Raw genomic sequence first — 18891 nt, forward strand, 5'->3', positions numbered from 1 at the left:
TGTTTATCGCAAATGTGTGAACTATATCAGTATGCTCCCTGGCTGACTCACATTCACACCAAGCATCACCTATCTGAAGTCCCTGTCTACGACCTCCATGCTTCCTAATTTTAGATTCCCACTGGAGGTCAAATCTAAGGCTGTAGTATTATTGCCCATCAAGGTGAATCAATTGTATGAATGTCTGTTCCTTTGGACATGTCTGAAAGAACAGATACCACACATTCATATAACTGAACCACATCTTTTGTCAGGGCTTTGATTATCTCTAGTCATGATCTGAAATGAGAGACATCCTACACAAGAGCCTCCCCAACTGTCCTAAAGTGATGTTTTGTTGCCCATGCAACCTTCACAGCATCCTAGTCCATTTCTGTGCCATTCCCAATCCCAAAATCTTGCCATAGGGTTAATCTCCCTGTGGAACTAGTCTACCCTATGAGCAAACTAGCAGTCACCTATGGTGAGCCAATTTATGTCAACAATGAATGGAATCCTCTACCAGAAGTAAAACCATTTTATGGATTAATAATTCACTTCAGCTTTTAACAGTTTTTAAAAATCTTAAAATAATGTACCATACCAGTGTATACCTCACGGTTTCCTTTTGGATTTATTGTTCTACATTTTGTTTACCTGAAGATGTGGCTTTTAGTGGCATGAAACCAGTAGTGATCCAGTAATAAAGGACTAGATACAGCTGAAGTGGTTTATTAATATCCAAGATTACTACTCATAGCTGTGGTTGCCCTATCTACAAGGTTGTCTGCTGAAATAAAATTGCAGCATCTGCAAAGCTGCAACTTGGTCTTGTGAACATGGGGCTTTAGATTACTCTACTGCCTTTTCCAGCTAACAGTAACAGAAGCAAAATGTTTTGGAATCCATTGCGTCAGAGTACCTTCATAATAATCACAAATAGTCATTGAGGAACCTGCCACTTCAACCAGCATACATCTAATTTAAGGACTGCTAATCTGGGTAGTACATAGTATCTTCTAACTTGTTGTCATTTTCAATCTCAGGTAGCTTGGAAGCCAGTGAAATAAATCACGTGATTTTATCCCTGTTCCCCTCGACCGGCATTATAGGTGACTGGAGTGCTGTCAGAGTTTCAGGTTTTATAGAAACAATTTGTCCACCCTTCTAGGTAAGGGAAAAAACAACCATCATTCCTTCCAACAAAAGTACACACCAGAATACCTTCACCTGTGCACCTAAAGCTGTGAAGAGAATCACAAATGGAGAAGATGGAAAGGAGAGAGTACTCACAGCATAGCCAGCGGGGCCCCCATTCCGTCCAGCAGCTGGGAGAGTTGATGACTTCAGTCCATAGCCAGGCTTGGGCACAGGACGCAGAGCTGACACCACTATACAGCAAGAAAGAGAATGGCCGAACATCAACAGCAAGCACAACTAAACCATGCAAAATGACAGCACACGTGCTCAAGAGAAAACAATTTTAAGTCTGTTCCTATGTCTTTATTAATACACATTACACACAAAAAGTTGAAAAAGTGCTATTTGTTCAACAGAGTACTGAAAGACATGCAGAACTACGATTTTTACATGTGTGCTAAAAAGAACATACCCCACACAGAGAAACAAAGTCACATCTTTTGTTAATAGCATGATAAATGAAAACCAAAAGAAACCTAAAGAAACATGTGATCTCAGACTCTTCAAAGTTGCTACTCAATATCACAGATAACATCATCTCTGCCAATGCTGCCACTCACAGGAAAATTAGAGATAGAACAATTGTAGGAGGGAATAAAGTGATGATAAACTGAATACATTCTGCTATTTTGTTCCTCAATTGCATACGTATCACCTGAAAAGGCAATGTAACATTCACAGACTAATGTTAACTCTGTATATGGCAGAAGGAATGTATAAACTTCACTTGAGAACTAATCTAATATTTGCAAATGAATTTGTGGTACCAGCATTGTACAATAATAAAAGTAAAAGACATATGAACTAACACAGATTTAAATTGTTAAACAATATTGTTATATTGTGACGGATCTGGAGAGATATACTGACTTTAACTAACTCTACACACTGTTAGAAATGTTTCCGAAGGCTACCATGAAAATTACAGTAACCTGGCATTTATTCTATGCTGTAGTGAATGCCTCTGCATGAGGTAGAAAGGGAGACTACTATATGTGTACTTTGCCCTCTTCACAAAACTCTCTCCCATCCTATATTTGAAAGGACTTTAGTGGGGTAGGTGGTGTATTGAAGGTGGGAAGGGAAAGACAGAGGAAGAGAGCAACGAAAAAAATACATGAAAGAAGTAAATATATTTTTTCAAGGTTTTCAGAATTTCAGCTTCATAAACTGTGTAGTATTCTTCAAAGGATAAACCATCAAAGTGAGACACACAAAAGAATGGCTGTCATCAAAAAACATGCACCAACAGTGACAGTGTAATATGTAGGAACTCTTATGATTATCCAAATTAATTAATAGACAATACAACTGCATTTTCATGAACTACATTTAATCTTTTTTAAGACACAAAGAAGGAGATGCACCCCACACAATGAAGTTACTACTGTACACTCAGTTACTGTTTTTTTGCCTCTAATGCACAGCTACTGGTATGTTAGGTATTATTAATATCAAGTTTTGCACACTTTTGATAGCACTGCATGTACTTTCTGTTCAAAGTGATAGTAAAAATTTTATTAATAAGTAAACATAAAAGCAGCTAACTACGTTACACAAGCAGTAAAACAACAAAACAAGATATGTAAGAATTCCAGCTGGCAATACTTACAGAGTAAATGCCATATTCTGTTCAGAGAGAAATGAAATTTATGATTATGATTATGATTCCCCAACTTGAAAGTAAACCAAGAAGAACAGCAAAGCAACTGAAGATAAAGTGTTTTCATGCTACAAACAATGGGAGAACAGCCAAACTTAATTTTTAGGGATACAACAACAAGAGACACTGCCAATTGCAACAAAATTCACAAATATCTCTACAATCAATACTTCATCATCATCATCAGCATCATTTGATTTTTTTCATCCTCACGATCAAATGAGGAGAACGACTCAAATTACATAGCTGATGAATCTGCTTTCTTCTTTTCCCAGTACGTCTTTCCTTCTCACTGAAGTTTCTCTATTGTTCTGTCCAGGTTCTACTGGCTCCAGTTCCCTTTGTTTGCCAATTCATTATTTTCGGACAGACGTTCTGAATGCCCATCTATCTTGCACAGATCACCTGTCATGTCTATTTTCTGAAAATCTCTTTCAGCATCAAGCAACCAATTATTCGTAACATTTTTTGAGCCAATATGACTGAGAACTCTTTTCGCTAGTCTATCATCATTATTTCTGATGATGTGATAGTAAAATTCTAATTCTCTTAATGGAAGTGTCAGATTGTGTCTATACACTTATAAAGTTCCAGACAGTTTCCTTTCATCCAAATTATTCCATGCAAGGAGAAAAAAATTTTCCTTCAAATTTTTTTTTCAATCAGTACAGTAAGATTGGTCAATATGGAGACGTGACAGAATGGCAGAAAGGAGCCATATTCATTGGAATTACTTATGATCTCATTGCATCGGATACACAAACAAATTGGGCAACTTCATTCACAGACTGTTCAAAATATTTACTTGGCTTAGTAACAATAGTCATGAAAAGGACCTAGCAGACTGGGTCCAGAGATGAGTACCATGCCTTTTCAGTCACAACCAGTTTCAAACAAAATAGGAATTGCTGGTGTAAGCGAATGCAGGCCCATCTCAACCACTTTCTGAACAAACAATGAGAAGAGAACCACATGCTATGGACATTTGATGACTGGTATCTTGCAACAGGGTGTTGCTCTCAACCTAAATGTCTTCAATGAGCCAAACAATGTAGAAACTTGAAAGTAGTTGACTAGAGATTGTAGTGTGGTATAAAAAAGTCCCAATTTGGTTTTTTTCAAATGATGCATGGTTTCGAGTGCTCAGATGGCCCAATGGTGTATAATGCACAATGCAAGGAGGGTGTAGTTCATGCTGGAGATGGTTCTGTGATATTTAGGGGATGCTTTTCGTATCTTGATTTAGGTCCACTCATTTGCATTACTGTGAACAAGAACTAGGGTGTTTATTTCATTATTGTCAGTTACCAAGTGTAACCCTTTCTTCTATATCTTCATGATGACTACATTGTGGACACTACCATCTTCCAAAATGACAAAGCTATGTTCACAGGGCTTCATGTATAAATTATGTTTGACCACAACTCTTGACAACTTGACTGGCTCATAAATCATCCAATTTTAATCCCGCAGAAAATGTCTGGAACTGTTTAGAACAATAGGTGAAATATAGTAGTCAACATCCCCACAATTTGGAATCTATGCAGGATCTATTCATCAATGAATGATGTTAGTTGGATATGGCACAAGTGAAAAAACTAGGATTCTCATTGAACTGAGGCCATTACTGAAGTTGGAGGTAGTGTTGCACAGTACTAGTAAGGTGTCTCCAGGGGGTGACTAATTTTATGCCTGGAGTGCTTAGCTGAGGAAGTAGTGGTGAAATGTAACTATTTTACCATAATAGTGTATGAACAGAACAAATGGCCAACAAAGCTTTGTGCCTTTGTGGCATGGATTCAATGATATTGTTGAGTTATTGTAAGGCATTTTGTGTCTACTCATGACAGCAATCAGTGAGAATTGTTCTGTTGCAAGGAGAGATTAAAACCATTGCTTATGCATCCACAATATGCAGGTGTCCCTCCTAAGAGTAATCAGGTGCATTTTCTTTGATGTTTTGGCAGATTTTTGCAATTTCATTTTTGAAATGTGTAAATGGAGTCTGCCGAAACAAATACTGCTCATCACGTTTTATGCAACACCCAGTGTCAACAGGAAGCATCAGTTTGTTTCCCATCACAAACTAAATTATATTTAAAGTGGAAATTACATGCACATGCACTAGACTGGTCTCAAATTACTCTAGTGCAATATTCATTTTATCAGCAGGTATTAAAAGGGTCAGTAAAACAGGAAGAATAACTATTATTACAACAGTGACTAAGTAGCACTGCTGCATGTTGGTAGCAGACAGTGCGAGGCAGGTGGGCATGCAAATTGCTGCTAGAGTACCAGTTATTCTTCCTCTTTTACTGTCCCTGTTAATACATATCGGTAAAACGAACATCACAGTAGACTAAACCAAGACCGCTCTATCAAATGAGCGCATAAAATTGCAATTTGAAAATCATTTTGTTCACAACAGGAAACAAATCAGTGCTTTCCATTTAGACTGGGCATTGCATGAAAGATGTGATGAGCAGTATCCATTTGGGCTGACTCCAGCTACACATTGTAAAAATGAAATTGCAAATATCTGCCAAAACATTAGAGAAAATGTGCCTAACGAGTCTTAGAGGAGACACCCAGTAAGATTTAACAGTATTCTGTTTCTCAAACAAGAATCATCATGTATTGCTTTAAAGTTCCAGTACATCTGAAATTAATTTAAATTTGCCACAAGTATGGAAAGGCAACAATACACTTATATATGTCCACACTCACACAAAGCATTGCAAAACTCAAATGTAAAAATACTTTTAGTAATCACACATTAGCTAGAAGTATCACGTATAAAGACAATTGCTGCCTTTCTGTAAGGCAGCAAGAAGAGTCTACTAGCTTCCATAAATGCATTCATAGTTCACCCTATTTCCCTGCTGAAAAAAACTCACTCTTTACGCAATCTATTTCCTAGTTTGTTTTCTCTGTTGCGTTCCTTTTAAGTTTCTTTACTATTTTTCCCATTTATTCCATTTTTCAGCTTTTATATGAGAATAACTTTCTCCCACTTTTATATTTCATTGTTATTCCAATAGCAAAATTACTACCACATGATGTACATATCAGTTATTAGCCACTAATGTCTTTCAGACTGGTTTTAAATCACATACAGATAAGTTTTCATTTGCAATATATTGAAAGCTTCACTGAAGACGAGTTCATGCCATTTAAGAACAACATGAAATAAAGATGATTACAACAAAACAGCTGGTATGCATATTCTCCAGTAAAACAAGCCATTTAACTCAATACATGTGTGTGCCGAAATTTCCTTTTCTGTATTTTCTCCAAACTGTATTAACTGCTTTGCCTGTTGTGCTACACCTCTGTCCCATTCCTCTAAGAAATGTTTTTATCTCATCTAGTAGTGGTTTGACCTTTTTTTTCCATTTTCATTAGTCTGAAGACACCACCACATAATACCATAGTTAATGCCTGTGTATACATCATTATCCTGTAATTAATATTTTGGGGCTAGTTATCTTTCATTCTGAATTTGTAAAGTTGATCATATAATATTTGAGTATTACGTTTTTCCATGGTTGTTCAGGCTGCTCTGCACTTTTGTCAACTACATCTGATTAAGCTTCAAATGAAAACAGTGCTGAACCATGGGTAGACAAGTTTGGCCAGTAGTCACCTTAGCTCAAGTAGAAAACAGATTTCACAATAAGAACAACAACATAACATCTACTAATAAGCTTCAAGAGTAATAAACAGCAAGCTAAAGAAATAAACTGTAAACCTAAAAGTCAGCCATGCAAGAGAAACTGTACACTGTTTAAATTCACTGCGCATATGGCAGAAAAAGAATGGCTTTACCTCCAAGACGCGTTTCTCCAGGATGTGCTTTTCTAAAGAAATCTATGGATATGCATGCCATCTGGCGAACTGAATGCAAGATTAGTTCAATTTGATAAAACCATACAAAAACTATTGCTCTGGATTCTTGATATCAATTATTTTAAAACAGCCATGCAATTCATTTCAAAATATTAAATAAACATCACAAGCATGAGTACAATCCCTTATGTTATTGACAGCTATGCATATTTGAAAAACAAGAGGTAACTTGACAATTTTCATGAAACTGATCCAGTACTGTGTACAACAATGAACTTTAAATGTAATAAATAATTCACACTAAAAGGTTCCTATAAATGCACATGTAATTTTACTTTAATTGTTGCTGCTGTCCTTTTATATAGCTGGGACTTACCCACAGATTACCAACATATTACTTCTCTTATTTAGATAATTAAATTAAATTGATGCAGCTTTACACCATGTTTCCCCTTAAACCTTATAAGAGAAATTTTCTTACTTTCCACTTAAACTTACTTCTGTGCTTTCCTCAAACACATCCATTTTTCTCTCTCCATACATTTCTGCTGTTACTTCATCTGTCTCCTCCTTCCCCATTCTCATCAATGTCACTTGTTATTCTTTGACAAACCCCATGCCCTTTCTTTCTTGCTTTCTGCCAGACTTACAATTTTCTACACCATAAAAGAATTCAAATATCTACAGTGCAACTTAGTTGGAATACACCAATAGAGGATTAGATTTTGAAGGCTGAGAAAGTCTTTAAAACTGTATCCATTCAACAAGTCATCCCCCACCCCCTTGCTGAATAGATGGAAATTGTACTGCATCCCAAAAGTAATAGTTCAGGAAACATGTTGATTTCTGTGAAGTGGACAACATTTGCCAAATTTTTGTATAAAAAATCTGTTAGAATTACTAAAACATGAAACATTTTCATATGAGCAACCAAAGTTCAATGCACGCACTTACCATTGTAACTAGGAATAGTGCCTACTGATCTCCCCACAGATGACCGATAGCTGGAACTGCGGTCCATATATTCTTCTTCTTCCCATGGTCTAGGATGGTCCACATTTCTTGATGGAGCTTCAAAGAAAGACAAGGGAAAAGATGGCTCAATTAACTGGATCATGTGGCACCTTAATGTCACAAAGGATTTATTTCATTTATTTAAATAAGAAACACATGCACATCATTTACAAAATCCCTTCCTTCAATGTTCTTTCAAAATTAATCCTACTGAACTTGTTATGTCCTTAGATCTTCATTTGTTTTTTTAATAAATCTTTTAACTTTCACACCCCTCAAAAACACAAAGAACTCCCCATTAATAAGAAAGGAGACTGAGTGAGTAACATCATTTTGATGATGATGTCACTAGAGATGGAGCACATGATCTGATAGGATCAAGATGGGGAGAGAGAGATTGTTTATAGCCTTTACAAACAAACTGTCTCAGCATTCTATTTGATCAGTTTAGACAGACCACAGAGAATCTAAATTGGATGGCCAGATGAGGATTTGAAACCTATCCTTTCCAAGTGAAGATTCAGTGCATTACTTTGCTAAGTAATACACAGCTGGAACACCACTTTTCTTCATAAAGCTTTGATTAAAAGTAGTAACACACTGTATGTCACATTAAAGTAAAAGCTGAGATTTGTATTTACAGCTGAATCAGCTTCTATACATTATTTCTTTTCATTTTACCTCAAACTGTCACTTTTGGGATTGTTTTCAGTTCAGGCTCAGCTTCCAAGCCTCTAAATGTCAGAAGATGCAAAAATATATTAATCTCTGATCTTAAACCTCTCTACATGCTTTACTTTGATGAAAGTTCTATTGTTAGAGGTTAGATCTCCCTTGATAAAAACTTTCTTCCTCACAATGTTTTAATATTATTCTCACAATGTGCTAACATCTATACTGTTCCTCCCAGGCTTGTACTTTTGTCACAAGAAACTACTCTTCTCAGTCAGTTTCTACCGCTCTCTCACACTGAAGACCATCTTTTGTTGTCAGTCTGGTGCCATTCCACAAATTACAAATTAACAGATGTATTGTTAAATGAAACCGAGTCTGTCTTTTTTTTTTAAATTTGGTAGTGCATCCTTAGCTAATATTAGGTGGTTTTAGTGCTCAACATAGCTTGGGGCTCAGACAAAGAAAACAAGTGTTTACAAAATGATAGTGGATATTGTTGATGAAAATAACTCAATCATTTTAAAGGACAGCTCCCCAACAAGGAAAATTGCAACAAACCAATGACTGAGTGCTGTAGACGTATGTTTGGTGTCACCGAGTTTAACATAAAACTCCATACAGGAGGTAGTCGCAGAAGCCCTTGGATCTGATCATCTGCTCAGATTTCTCAGATGTGACACAGGGGCAATACATGGTGTCATATGGGCAAGGTACAAGTGGAACATTCAGAAAGCAGACTGGAACAAGTACACTACTATGCTTTTTAGGAAGGACAAACATTTTCAGAATGTAGAGAGACAAGGACAGACTACACGAATTTCACTGCTTGTTTTGGAGAATCATGAATGGTACCTATCCCACATAATAAAACCTTTGTTCCAAAAACTACGACACAGTATGGGGAGATGAGGAATGCAATAATGCATTGCTGGAACAAAGGAAAGCACAAAAACTGTACAGTAAGCACATTTCAGCATAAAATTACATAAACTTCAATAGACTGCATTCAAAAGTAAAGTGACTATTCAAAAATAAGAAGAAACTGCATGGATCAGCTTCTGTAACAACTTTACGAAGACATACCCAGTTCAACCATCTGGAGCAAAAAATGAAGTGTGTACATAGAACCTGGGACAACACAAGTGCAGTAGTGCTTCTGAACAAATTAGTGGATGACTCTGTTGAACCATATACTGATGAGCAAGGAGACCATTTCCTAAAAAAAATACTTTAATGTTGTGGAACTCGACAGAGCCCTGTTATTTGGGAGAAGCAATGCTGCTGGGACTAACAATACACAATAACACATGCTCTCTACCTAAATGCAGAAAGGGAGGAATTATTTTTGGAATATTTTTTATAATACTTGGCACAAAAGTACTGATATCCACAAATGGGAAACATCGCGAACAGTGTCATTAGGAAAATACGGTAAAGAACTTAATGAAGCAACATCATATAGTGCAATAATGCTCCTAAACTGTTTGCAAGAAGTGCAGGAAAGGAAGTTGGAACATAGGCATGAATGGTAGTACAAGACCACAACCTATTCCCCAAATCAAATTTTGGTTTTCAGAGAAGAAATGGCATGAATGAAACACTAATAAAATTAATAAGCGACATCCAAACATGTCTCACTTGCAACAGATACATCACTGCACCTTTTACTGACATAAACAATGTGTGTAATAATGTCAACTTATCAAATGCTGGATGCCAAAATGTGGAGGCAGAATATTCCTGGTAGCTTTGTGAGCGAACTTATCCCCTTCCTTTCTCACTGGTAACTGGTAATAAGTGTAAATGGCTATATGAGGCCTAGAATGACAAGCACAGGGCTACCCCAAGGATCAATTATCTCTCTCCCGCTTTTCAATATATTGTACAGGACTGCTAGCTAGTCTGGGAATATTTAGAATTTTTATTCAAAAAAATTTATTTCAGACTCTGTTTTCCACGTGTTTCAAACACTGCTGCAGTGTCAGTTTCTACAGAGCGTACTTGCCTGAGAATCACAGAGCTAGTAGCATCACAGCACATTTTCTGTTGGTTGCTAAAATTAGCAACCCCCCCCCCCCCCAATCTTACCCAGCACCCTGCTAAATAAACTAGAATACACACACCACCAATTAGGTAATGTGGTAGGTGAGTCACACGTGTCATTTTGGAGAGTCTCTGATGGGAGAGTGTAGATGCATCTCCCTCGTTTCCAGTCAGGGCTGATGTGCTCTTGTGATCCAGACTTCAGCCACAGTGAACTGCTAACGCCATACAACACTAGCCCTGCTTGCAGGAACTGGCCACTGGCTTGCGACACTCCTGCAGACCCACCAAGCATCTGAACGTGCTGTCTATGGCCACTGTGGAATTCCAGTGTTACCCATCTACTGCTAACACGGCTGGGCTTGCTGCCCATCTGTCGTATTGCAATGCTGGGCATTGTAGTCAACACAGTTCACACGCAAGTGGCATGGAAATTACACAGTCACCTGCAGATATTGTCTCATCAATGACCATATGGCTAGCCTCACACTCAAGCTACATGCCCACAGGCTGAGCTGCTACCACCTAGTTGCATGGTCCAAAATGACCAGCATCGTGCCTTTCTAACCTGGGCATCACAATCTTCTGCCACCTGTGGCCGTGCAGCCCATTTACCACTCATATGTCTGCAGAGCCCACTTGGTCAGCACAGGGGCTCTGGCTCGCTTCAATGCTGGGGACATCTATTCTTTGCTGCCATGCAGTCAGCAGCCACAGCTGGGTCAACACTGTATCCATGCAGATGCCGCAAGCCAATGACCCACTTCACCTATGGACATCAATTGTGCCAGACCACACAGTGACTTGATAAGTACCCTTGAACTTCTGATTAATAGGAGCAAATATTGACTCTCCAACCAGTAAATTATAGTTTTAAATGGACAATGTTCAGGGGTTACTGGCTACATTAATTATATGTGACACTGTCATTAAATAGAGGTTCATTCTTCCTTGTTAAGAATCCTAATTTTATAGGTAGAACACTTATCTGGCACACTGCATTAGGCACAATGTTTTGTTTCTTAGTAAGAGGAACAACTGGAAAGATACTGCATGCAAACAGCATTAGTTATCTACATGTTTTCTAAGTGTCACTTTTTTAAGTTAATTTTTGCTATTTACTGCTCATGCTAGAAACATGTTGAGATGGTTAAGATGTAGAATACAAGGGAAAAATAGGGAAGCTCTTTTCTGTGGACAGCATTATCTGTACATGCATGTCCAATAAATTTTACCTCTTAAGATGTGTATTGGGCAGAGTTTTCACCTACAACAAGTGTACCTACAAAAAGTACATCTACATGTACTGCTGTTTGCATCCATAGCACAGCAAGATACACATTAATAAGAAGTTACTGTTGCTGCTGTTGTGGGTAAGTGAAACCCTATGCAGAAGTACGTTTTAACTTATCTCACACAGCCAGTTTTGAGGATGACCGAGGCAATGTTAATGTCTGTTCTATCGCATATGTAGGCTACACGTATCTGAACCATCTCATGACCTGAATGAAGATAACTGCCCACTCTGTATTCTGAATCTTCTAAAATAAATAAATAAATAATAAAAAACCGGATGACTAAAGTGATCCTGAGTTTCACATTGAATTTAGTGGCTCAGAAAGTGAAGAAGAAGAATGTGATGTTACTTCATTAGAGACAGAAAGTGATGGCATTTCGTCAGTTGAGTGACAAGTGCTTGCCAATGGTACAAGATAAAATACATTCACTGAGCTCCAGCCAGCTCCTCCAAGATTTATATTCACAGGAAAGCATTGTGAAGTACATGATTAGACTTCACAGTGACACAAACTAAAAAATGACCAAGTTTCAGGATATTTATTCGAAGTCCAGAGCACAAGTAAACTCGGGGTTTTATTACTGGTGATCTACAAAAATTTTAAACTCATTATTTTGAGCTTTAAAAGATGTCTTTATTGCTTTCAGGATGTCAAGTGTGAAAGGTGACAGTCAAGTTCCACATGATTAAGGACCGGAAAAATTTGCATTACAGTTAGTAGCAATCTGTCTTTTCCCACATTTTGATATTCTTATAAACATGCCACATGTGTGCCTGTGCTGTGTTGAGCCACATTTTGAACATATCATTGCAATATTCTGCAAATTCTTTTATATTCTTTACCACTCTGCTTATGATTTATGTTGTCCATTCAGTACACCAATCAGAGATACCATAAATTTAGTTTTTCTGTGTTCACTTGCATTTTATTTCCCTTTTTTGTGGAGTGTGTTATCACTTGAGGAATACAAACACAACAGTGCAATACCACATATCCTTCTCTAGTACAGTTATCAGATTTTTTACACATCAATGTGTATTATTTGCTACTGGGAGAACCAAAAGAGACACTCCACATGAGATCACTTAGAAGTTATGAATCAATATAACTAGAGGTATGTATGCATGTTTCTTCTTGTCTTTTGTACTTGCCTGTGAACATTTCTCAAATATTGCTAAGTTATGAGCCACAATTAATTGAGGATAGTTTATTAATATTCATTACATTAGAGTGACATGAACTTTATCACCCAAGATTTACACTTTCGTCAGTATGTTATGTGATGGCACTACACAGAAAGTGGTGTTGTAAAAAAATCATTCATATACCTCTGATATATTACTATGATGAAACATTATCGTATTGTTTATAGAAATACGAGGGTTGGAACTTAAATAGTGGCAACTGTTTCTTCACAACTGATAAAAAAGAGTTACACGTTTGCACCTATTACTGTCCTTCAAAGTAGTCACCAGCATTGTGTAGAACCCACTGCCAACAATGTGGAAGGCATAGTATACCGTTACCAGAGCCTGTTCTGTTGATGGTGCGAATGGAACAATCTAAAGTTATGGTGATTCTCATGTACGACTGTGATGGTGTTATCCTAACACATTACATTCCTCCATGGTAGACTGTCAATGCACAGTATTACTGATCGGTTTTGGAGCATCACCTGCGACGAGCTTTGTGAAAGAAGCGGTGACAATGTCTGCACAACCCACCCATCATTTTGCACGACAATGCGCGGGCAAATACAGCGCAAGCTGTGGCTGCTCTGTTCGGTCAATCGGACTGCAAAGTACTGCACCATTCATCATACTCCCCGGACTTAAGTCCCTTTGACTGATTTGATTCCGAAGATGAAGGAACCACTTCGTGGCATTCACTTCAGAACTGTTCCAGAGATTTGACAGGTAGCAGACCACTCCATTTGCACCATCAAAGGAACAGGCTCTGCTAACGGTACACTACACCTTCTACATCACTGGCAATGGGTTCTACATAACGTTGGTGACTACTCTGAAGGACAGTAACAGGTGCAAACATGTAACTCTTTTGTATCGGTTGTGAATAAATAGTTGCCACTATTGAAGTTCCAACTCTCGTATTATCCTCTTTATGTTTTATGAGTATTTAGTGGCCTTTGCATTTATTTTGTCTTGGAACACATTATTTCAAGTTTTTCACTTTGCTCTTAGATGTAAGTTTAATATTTGGTAGGAACCTAATGTTTAGATTTTATGGATAAGATGTTTATTTCTGCTTTACTCCCTCCACGGTAAATTGGGACTCGTTCACACATTTTTTCAGTGGTACAGTTTTTTCACGCTACTAAGGTGGTGAGACCACCATTGCTTGTTCTGCAGATATCTGTGGGCGGTGGTCTCTGACACTACCCTGGTATTTTTTGAGTCCTCCCCCATCTATTTCTTACCCTCCTGCTGTGTCACTGAATCTATCCTGCATTTATTCTTCTGACAAAGAAGGGCAGTACTCTCTCAACTCTTCCAGCAGTGACAACTTTTTTGTCTCTCCTCTTACATCCAATGTTATTGAGGCGTCACACCTCTCTTGTTGCATGTCCAACTAGCACATACATGAGCATATATTCAGTGAGTGACACCATTCCTGGTCGCCTGCAGAAGAGAGGTCAAACTATGCCTAGACTACATATGTATATGGCAAAGAATGACTTTGATGTATCACCTAGCAAGTATTCGATTCTGCTCTTCCTCTCACGGAGATGTATAAGGTTGGGCCATACAAATTACCAGTCAAGACAGTAGTCAAATTAAAGCTGCTTCTTGATACTTTGTAAATACGCTGACTCAGGATAGTGTGTCATCTTTAAGTGTCTGGCAGTTTAGTTTCTTTAATATCTCTGTGAGATATGGTTCTCAGTCAAATGCTTTTCACAAATCGATAAATACTGCATCTACCTACCGTCTTGATCCACTGCTTTCACAATATCAAGTGTTAAAGGTGCCAGTTGAATTCCACACGATTAAGGACCAGAAAAATTCACATTTTGTGATAAATGCGAGATAGGTGCGAATTCTGCCTCAAAATTAAAAAATGTGAAGTTGCCTAACAGACACTTTTGCAGAGCGAATAGCAAGCAGAGGAAGTATTTTATCACATATAGTTTGCAATACCTTTATTTTTGGCTTATTAATATCAAAAACGTAACCAAATTTCAGTTACTGGTATTGAACATCACCTGGAAAAGCTCAATTTGGAAAGATAATGTGTGTCAGAACCTGCTTGCAAAACAATAAGTGCACAAATGCAATGTATCAATTTGCTCGATGCTTTGGTGCCATGCCAATTGTGTGTGGTTGAGTGATTTGTTTAAGATAAATGTCGCATAATGCAACATGCAATGTAATACTCAGCCGTGGGACCTAGCATTTTATAACAAATAAATGCATATGTATTTTTCATAGCTTAAGTTATACAGTTGGTATAACATAGACTCATTTAACATGGTAAATTAGGTGGCAGGTATTTCAAATGGTGGTTGCACTGAATACTGTTAAGAGGTTGGGGGTGAACTACATTGTTAACAATATTCTGCCAACCTTCACAATAGCCATTCCTGAATGCTTTGTGTTACGCATTCCTCATTGTTTTCTTTTCTTATTTTGAAAGGAATGAAGCAACTAATCTTGGTCCATCACAAATTTCAATTATGACCCTTAAAACACCGGAAGAGATTGGTGATCCCTGTGACAATGCGTCAGTTATGCTTTTGCAGAACATAGGTGTAGGCTGCTACCCTGCAAGAGGGAGGCACCACTCCTTTCCCCTTGGGTAGTCAAAATTCTAGTCTGTTTATGATTGCAGCCAGCTACTACTATTAAATAGTGTTCAACCTCCGTACTATAGTGACTGGAAAACAAAATTTTTCACATTTTCCAAATGGGCCAAAATTCTTCCTCACACATTCAAATAGAATTACTTTCAGTTCTACTTCCACACTAAATGCCTTGTCAGTTCTAATGGTTGCTTTGTCAAGCATGGGTCTACCTATGAATGCTCACGGAAGGCAGAAATTAATATTCCACAGATTTTGTAGGCATTAATTTGGGCAGGAAAAGACAAAGAATGTTGAGGAACACCTTAAATCACAAACACATTCAGTTCACTGGTAGGAAAATGCCGCTACTCTTTAACAGAACAATCATATACTGAAATCTTAAATGCAACCATACGAAGAAAATAAAGGCTATTTCAGAAAAAAAAAATAAATAAATAAAAAAAACATGTTGAAGTTTGTGCAAAAGCAAACATTTCAGCCAAAAAGTTCCCCATCAGCACTTTTTTTTTTTTTAACAGTCAATTTCAAAGAACTAAGGCTTTGTTTGTCTCCACTCGTGTAGCATGACAACCTTTATATTTGTGCATCTAATCATTCATAAACATAAAAACAGATGCGAATTTCACAAAAAATCTAAGTGAATTTTGCAAAAAAGATGCAAGATGAACCTTGCACATAACGTTTTTGGAATCCATGCTGGTTAGCACGGAGATCATGCTGTTTGAAATACCTCATTATGTTTGATCAGACAGTACTTTTGTGGATCATGTGTTCCACCTTTCTTGCAGACAGGTGTAACCTGTGCTTTCTTCGACTACTGCCACAATATTTTATTCTACAGCAGGTTATAGTTAAGAGAGCTGCTAACTTAGCCACAAATCCAGTAGAGAATCTGATACAGATTCCATAAGACTCTGGTGCTTTGTTCAATTTTAGTCGTTTTGGCTGTTTCTCAACACCACTGATAACAATATTTGTATCATTAATCTTTAAGGTGTTGTGAGAATTAAATTAGGGCTCTACAACTGGATTTTAATTTGTAAACAAACATTTGAAAATGGAAATCAGTGTTTTTGCTTTTGCTTTGCTACCCTCAAGTTCATCGTTGTCTTGTCTATGAATGTCAAGACACTAACTTTGTAACATTAACAGCCTTCACATACTACCAAATTTCTTTTCGTTTTGCAACAGACCTTTCAATAATACTCTGCTATAGGGTGGCTGTTGAAGGCTTCATGCAAACTCCTCTTGACAGTCAAGCATCTTACATCAGCATCTTCCTATATCTAAGACTTGTGATTTGTAACAATATTATGGAAAGGAAAGTTGCTGATCAATATACGGCAGAGATGCTGAGTCGCAGATAGGTACAACAAAAAGACTGTCACAAATAAAGCTTTCGGCCAGTAAGACCTTCATCAGAAATAGACGACAGACACACACACACACACTCATGCAAACGCAACTCACGCACACAACTGCCGTCTCAGGCAACCAAAGCCACAGTGGTTGAAGTGTGGCTTCAGCTGCCTGAGACTACAGTCGTGTGTGTGTGTGTGTGTGTGTGTGTGTGATCTATTTTTGATGAAGGCCTTACTGACCAAAAGCTTTATTTATGACAGTCTTTTTATTGTACCTATCTGCGCCTCAGCACCTCCGCTATGTGGTCAGTAGCCACTTTCCTTTTCATAATTTTGCAGACTTGTGATTTGTTTTAATCTGTTACGCAGTAGTCTCAGTTAATTTACAGTGACTGTATACCAGTGAGTGTCCCTCCAATCATGAACTGTTATACTAAGTACACATCTATCAAGTGCACGGTCAACTATTTTTCTGAACCACAGTTCTTTAACAAGCTCCACTGCAGGGATAAATAAATCTACAGGGTGTTTCAGCACAGTGATTACAGACTTTCAGGAGAGACAGATTGCACCTACACAATGGTAAAAGACATATCAATGAATGGTCAGAAGTGCTTTCGGGGCACAGCAGTGACAACACAAAACACAAGAAAGGAAGGACAGTGAGAAAACATGCTACTGGACAACGCACACATACCTGCTGTGACATGTTCTGTTACATGGTTTCAGCAGGATGGGGGCCCCATCACATCAGAGCCTTAATGTACATTGAAACCTGAATGCAACGTATTGTCAACAATGGATCGGCCTGGGTGGTCTGGTACATTGTCCAGTGACATCCTCACTCACCTCAAATACTTCCTCTGAGAATATGTCAAGAAATGGCATATGAAAGAAGTATTCTAGTGTGGACCACAAGTAACATGAATGAACACTGCCAATATATGGTTAACTTTACCTTCAAGTTGTTAAAAATGTTGTGCACCATACCACCAATAGCTACAAAGACAGCTACCAGGATGCCTCCCTACGGCATCAGCTTCTCTGAATTATGTAGGTGGTGAGATCTCTACCTTCAGCATACACTTTATTCTTATAATTACCAAGGCCTCTACCTCAAATAATCACCTTAACCACATTTCCCCCTCTCATGTCATTTTCCACACCACTCCGCTACCCAATCCTTGGACCTCCCTCCCCTTACTTGATCTGCCCACCCACCTTTGTTTCATAAATGTCACCTCTTGATTCCTCAATTTTCTACTTCCATCTATCCTTCCTTCTACCACAGCACCCACTACCTCCTTATCTCCTGATTGTCTAGTACACCTTGCCGTTTCCAAGTATCTTTCTTCTCATCGCTCTTGTAGCCTGGTGGCAACTATACGTAAACAGTGAACATTGCCACAGCCTTGGTGACTGGTGTGTGTGTGTGTGTGTGTGTGTGTGTGTGTGTGTGTGTGTGTGAGAGAGAGAGAGAGAGAGAGAGAGAGAGAGAGAGAGAGAGAGCGCGCTAGCGCTCTGAGCTATTAGATATTTTTACATGCCACACACCATCTAGATAGAAGTTAATGGTTGCCTTTCTCATTTTTGTTTATTGTTTCCACCCCAAAACCTTTGCTATCACAATAAATTCAATACTTACATGCATTAACTGGTGATTCATATCTCAATCGATACGTTGGTTCTCGAGCAGCAGACGGCGTTCTCGACGCATTGCGAGGATCCAAATGAGCCATCTTCCATTGCCTCAGTTTTTCACGTTCTCTTACATTCTGCAGGAACACTTTTCCAATGCCAGTTGCTATTTTACTCAACTCCTGTTCTTCTTTCTGTGTAGTAGAACAAACACGTCCAATTTAAAGCACTGTAATTAAAATTGGTGTGTGTGTGTGTGTGTGTGTGTGTGTGTGTGTGTGTGTGTGTGTGTGTAAGGGGGGGGGGGGGGGGGTTGCAGCTGTGAAAATGCCAATTTGAAATTTGCTG

The 18891-nt window shown here is 38.2% G+C and overlaps 1 protein-coding gene across 7 annotated transcripts in view; it reads right to left on the reverse strand.

The window, feature by feature from the left end:
* Positions 1–18891, reverse strand: part of LOC124605610 (actin-binding LIM protein 2) — a 345173-nt gene that overhangs the window by 38551 nt on the left and 287731 nt on the right. For 5 of the 7 annotated variants that reach the window (XM_047137411.1, XM_047137408.1, XM_047137412.1 and 2 more), the window contains 3 exons: positions 18551–18737; positions 7646–7762; positions 1273–1370 (listed from right to left, as the gene is read on the reverse strand). In XM_047137411.1, coding sequence (XP_046993367.1) covers positions 1273–1370; positions 7646–7762; positions 18551–18737 — 402 coding nt within the window. The remainder of the gene's footprint in view (positions 1–1272; positions 1371–7645; positions 7763–18550; positions 18738–18891) is intronic. The other 2 variants (XM_047137409.1, XM_047137414.1) reach the window with 1 other exon arrangement.

Source organism: Schistocerca americana, chromosome 3 (genome assembly GCF_021461395.2).
Source record: "Schistocerca americana isolate TAMUIC-IGC-003095 chromosome 3, iqSchAmer2.1, whole genome shotgun sequence".
Taxonomy (NCBI): Eukaryota; Metazoa; Arthropoda; class Insecta; order Orthoptera; family Acrididae; genus Schistocerca; species Schistocerca americana.